At 50.1% G+C, this 3900-nt stretch overlaps 1 protein-coding gene across 1 annotated transcript; it reads left to right on the top strand.

Moving 5' to 3' along the window:
• Window positions 1-308: 308 nt before the first annotated feature.
• LOC310790099 (prominin-1-A-like) lies at window positions 309-2609 on the top strand (the record flags this gene model as incomplete). The annotated part of the gene is made up of 1 exon (XM_083651792.1): window positions 309-2609. The coding sequence occupies one exon, from the start codon at window positions 309-311 to the stop codon at window positions 2607-2609; it is 2301 nt and encodes a 766-aa protein (XP_083507918.1).
• Between the last annotated feature and the right edge of the window lie 1291 nt (window positions 2610-3900).

The raw sequence follows: 3900 nt of genomic DNA on the forward strand, positions 1-3900 counted from the left end.
AGGGGGCTAACATGTGCATGACGATTTCTTTTTCATGGTGGACAGGGCTCACAGCCCGGTGGTTGGGGACCACTGCACTATTGTATAGAATTGGGGATGTCACCAGTGATGTCACTTGAGCAATTGTTGCTGTCACCAGTGATGATGTCACTCGTGTAATTACAATCTTACTACTATAATAGGGAGGTGTTCTGAGCATGCTCACTTGAGAAATGTCATCAGTGATGAGACAGAGGAAGTTGGGTGATTGCTCGTTAAACACACTTTTCTCCAGCCATGTCTTTCCCCAGCCAGTCTCACCTGTAGGCATGGGGCCATGTGAGGGGTTGAAGGGATGGAGGTGGCGTTGTGACGCTGGAGCGTTCAGGGCGGTGGTAGTAGTGCTCCTCCTGCGGCTCAGCCTGGCCCAGTCCTCCCCTCCCCAAGCTGCCTGTCCAGCAGCTGTGGCCTTGCAGAGGCTCCCCCAGCCACAGTACCAGAACAACACACTGGTGGATACTGGAGCGGGCTTCATGGCCGTCCTTGTCCAGTCCTTCCTCAACACGGTCCAGCCTAACCGCTTCCCTACAGAGGAAGCGGTTAGGCTAATAAGGCTAATAATCATGAGATTATTTGACTATGTGCAGTTGGATCTGGCATCAGTCATCAAAGAAGCCCTGCGCTATCAGATCGGTTTCTTGGTGTGCGCAGCCATAGGTGTCCTGTACATTGTTCTGATGCCCATAGTTGGTTTCTTCCTGGTGTGCCGTCGCGGCTGTGGTCGGCCCATAGTTGGTTTCTTCCTGGTGTGCCTACGCGGCTGTGGTCGGCAGATGTACCAGGAGCAGAAATCCGGCATCTGCTGCTGTGCATTCATCACCACACTCATAATATTTGCAGGAAACATCTGTATGTTCAAAAGTAACGAGGCTCTCAGAGTGAGTGTGGACCAGAGTGCAGTGGAGCTCAACATTAATTTAGACAATCTACACACCTACCTCACTGCCGTGCAACAGCGATTTACCATTTTCGGAATTAGTGTGGTGAATGAGTTAAACCAGTCGGCACATAAGGTTATCCAAAACCTAAATGCAATTGGCCCTAAGCTGGGTACAGCGATCCAGGAACGCATTAATGAGACCCTGCATCCAGTCCTGTACTCACTTAAAGTTCTGTTCCGAGAGACCAACAGAACTGGTGATCTCCTGACAGAGCTGCGCTCAACACTGGTACGACTGCAGGCCCTCCAGGACGACGTCCGTGCCATTAATAAGCAGACCATCAACGTTGCTGATCCAATGCCAAATGAGCTCTCACACATCCCCGGTCTGGTTGAGTTGCAGTCCGTAGTGGACAAAGTCACCAATTTCGAACCCCAAATCCAGGTGGTGGAGCGTAAATTCGACGACATCCCCAATAGAGTTGCCAAGGAGGCCAAGCCCTTAGTTCAGCGTATGGATAAGCAAGTGAAGGAGATACTGAATGAGTTACAAGAGCGGATCTCCCAGATGACCGAAGGTCTCTCTGATCTCACCAGCGTGTCAGACAAACTCCAAGAAAGAATCACCTCCATCACTCCACAGGTGAAGAGTGCAGAATATATGAGACAGAAGCTGTCTGTGACCCTGTGCTGCGTGGTGCTACTGGTGGTGCTGTGTAATGTCCTGGGTCTCCTCCTGGGCCCTCGTGGAGGCACCTTCCTCATGATGGGTGCAGGCGTCAGCTTCCTGGTCTCCTGGTTGTTTATGTTAGTGGTGCTTGTGCTGTTCCTGTTGGGCGGGAATGTTTATAAACTGGTCTGTCAGCCCTGGGCCAACGGAGACCTGCTAAAGTTTATTGATACGGTCATTCATACCCCAGATCTAATTTCAAAGTTTCGTCTTCCAAGTCTAAACCAAACGTTGCATCAGCAGTACTTTTCCAAACTCAATCTCATGAATATTCACAGTGATTGTAGGGAAAACATGTTTCTGTGGTCATCATTAAAAGTGCATGAGTTCATAGACATTGAAAACCTGCTCAGTGTATCTAAATACACAGAGGGGATCTGGCAGAACTTTAAGAATATAAACATCAACATTCGGATCCCCAATGCAACTTCTCTAGCAGACGTCATACAGCAGATCGGCATAATTGATCTCACTCCAATGACAGATAAACTCGATGACGTAACAAGGATGATCAGAGAAATTCGGAATCAGAATGTTGAGGCCACAAAGCTGAGGAAGATCCACTTCGAGATAAACACAACCATCGCTCCACAGCTCAAAACAACTGTAAACAGTCTTCGATTGACCGCGGGAAATATCAATGCAACAATGGCGGTGGTGTTGAGCAAAGCAAAAGACTTCCTCCAAACAGACATGACACTGATCATCTGGAAAGAAAGCAGAACGTTTTTGGAGCATCAGATGACTTACTTCGAAGCATGTGCTAACTGGATCAAGATCGCGATCAGGGAGCAGCTCGGCCGCTGTGGGCGCTTGGCGAGAGCTGTGGACTCTGCAAAGATCGTCATCTGCTCACACGTGGTGGAGTCTCTGAATGCCTTCTGGTTCAGTCTGGGCTGGTGTATGATTTTCTTCATCCCCAGCATCATCTTCTCAATCAAACTATTACGGTATTATTAGTCGATCGGATAAACGGTTCTCAAGATTATTTTTTGTGTGTGTTCCCAGTAGGTGGCGCTATGACTATGCGCGTGTCCGAATTGCACAAAATTCAGCACTGCACTCCGTCAGGTCCCCTAAGTGCACTCCCCAGGTTTGAAGTTGATCCAAAGAACAATTCTCAAGATATGCAAAGGACAGCCAGAGAGACAGACGTCCTGTCCCGTCCCGACATCACGTAAACAAACACATGGCTGCGTTCCAGTCGGCTAGTAGTTCCCAGCGAAGTGGACTGCACAGGGTATTCAGCCATATTACTTAACATGGCTGACCCTGTGCAGTCCACTTCGAAGGGGAACTACTAGAAGAAGAACAACTGGACGGACAAACCCGTCTTTATTTGTCACACGAACACACCCAATACACACATGCGGCCAGCCATACACACACACATGCTGACGGTGGCCGGTGAAACACATTCTCTGCATTTATCCCATCCAGGCTTGTCCTTCCTCCGGGGGGCAGGCCAGGAGCAGTGGGCAGCTTTCTTGTCCTTCCTCCGTTGGGCAGCCAGGAGCAGTGGGCAGCTTTCTTGTGTACAGCGGCCGGGGACCAACTTCAAATGTTGTCGTGGTCAGATGAGATCTGCATGTTTTTAGGGGGGGGAGGGTGTAACATATCGATGTTGTATGGAGGAACCCAAGGGGAGCACGGGAAGAACATGCAAACTCCACACAGAAAGGCCATTTTGGCAAGATAGCCCACCTGGGCATGGGCACTGAGGAGATGGGGGGGGGACAGACACACCCTCAGCGCCCACAGCATCCCAGGCGGGAATTGAAACCAGGACCTTCTAGCTGTGAGGCTAAACATGACAGCCGGTTGAATGGAGGCAGGTTTTATCAAGTTTGAACATTTCCTGAAGGGGAGGGGCCCTGAATCACCCTGAAGGGGTTGTTAGAAAGGTTCTCGCCTATTCACGGCGGGATGGGGTGCCAAGGGGGCCTGACGGGTCCCCTGGAGCTACTGTGAATAGTGACGTCATCAGGGATGTATGACATCACAATTGAGAGTGGTGATGTCACATGGTGACTGACATCGGCAATGACATCATCAGGGGTTGCACTGCGACTGACATCATCAGCAATGACATGAAGCTAAGTGACATCACCGCACTGATTAGACCATCAGTGATGTCATAGATGCCAGGATTGGCAGCTATAAATAGACACAGTTGGCAGAGAGCAGGGAGTGGGAGGAGAGAGCCGAGAGGATTCCTCACCGAAGGCCGTTGAGCAGGATTCGAAGAGAG

Source organism: Poromitra crassiceps, assembly GCF_964638095.1.
Source record: "Poromitra crassiceps genome assembly, chromosome: 15".
Classification (NCBI taxonomy): domain Eukaryota; kingdom Metazoa; phylum Chordata; class Actinopteri; order Beryciformes; family Melamphaidae; genus Poromitra; species Poromitra crassiceps.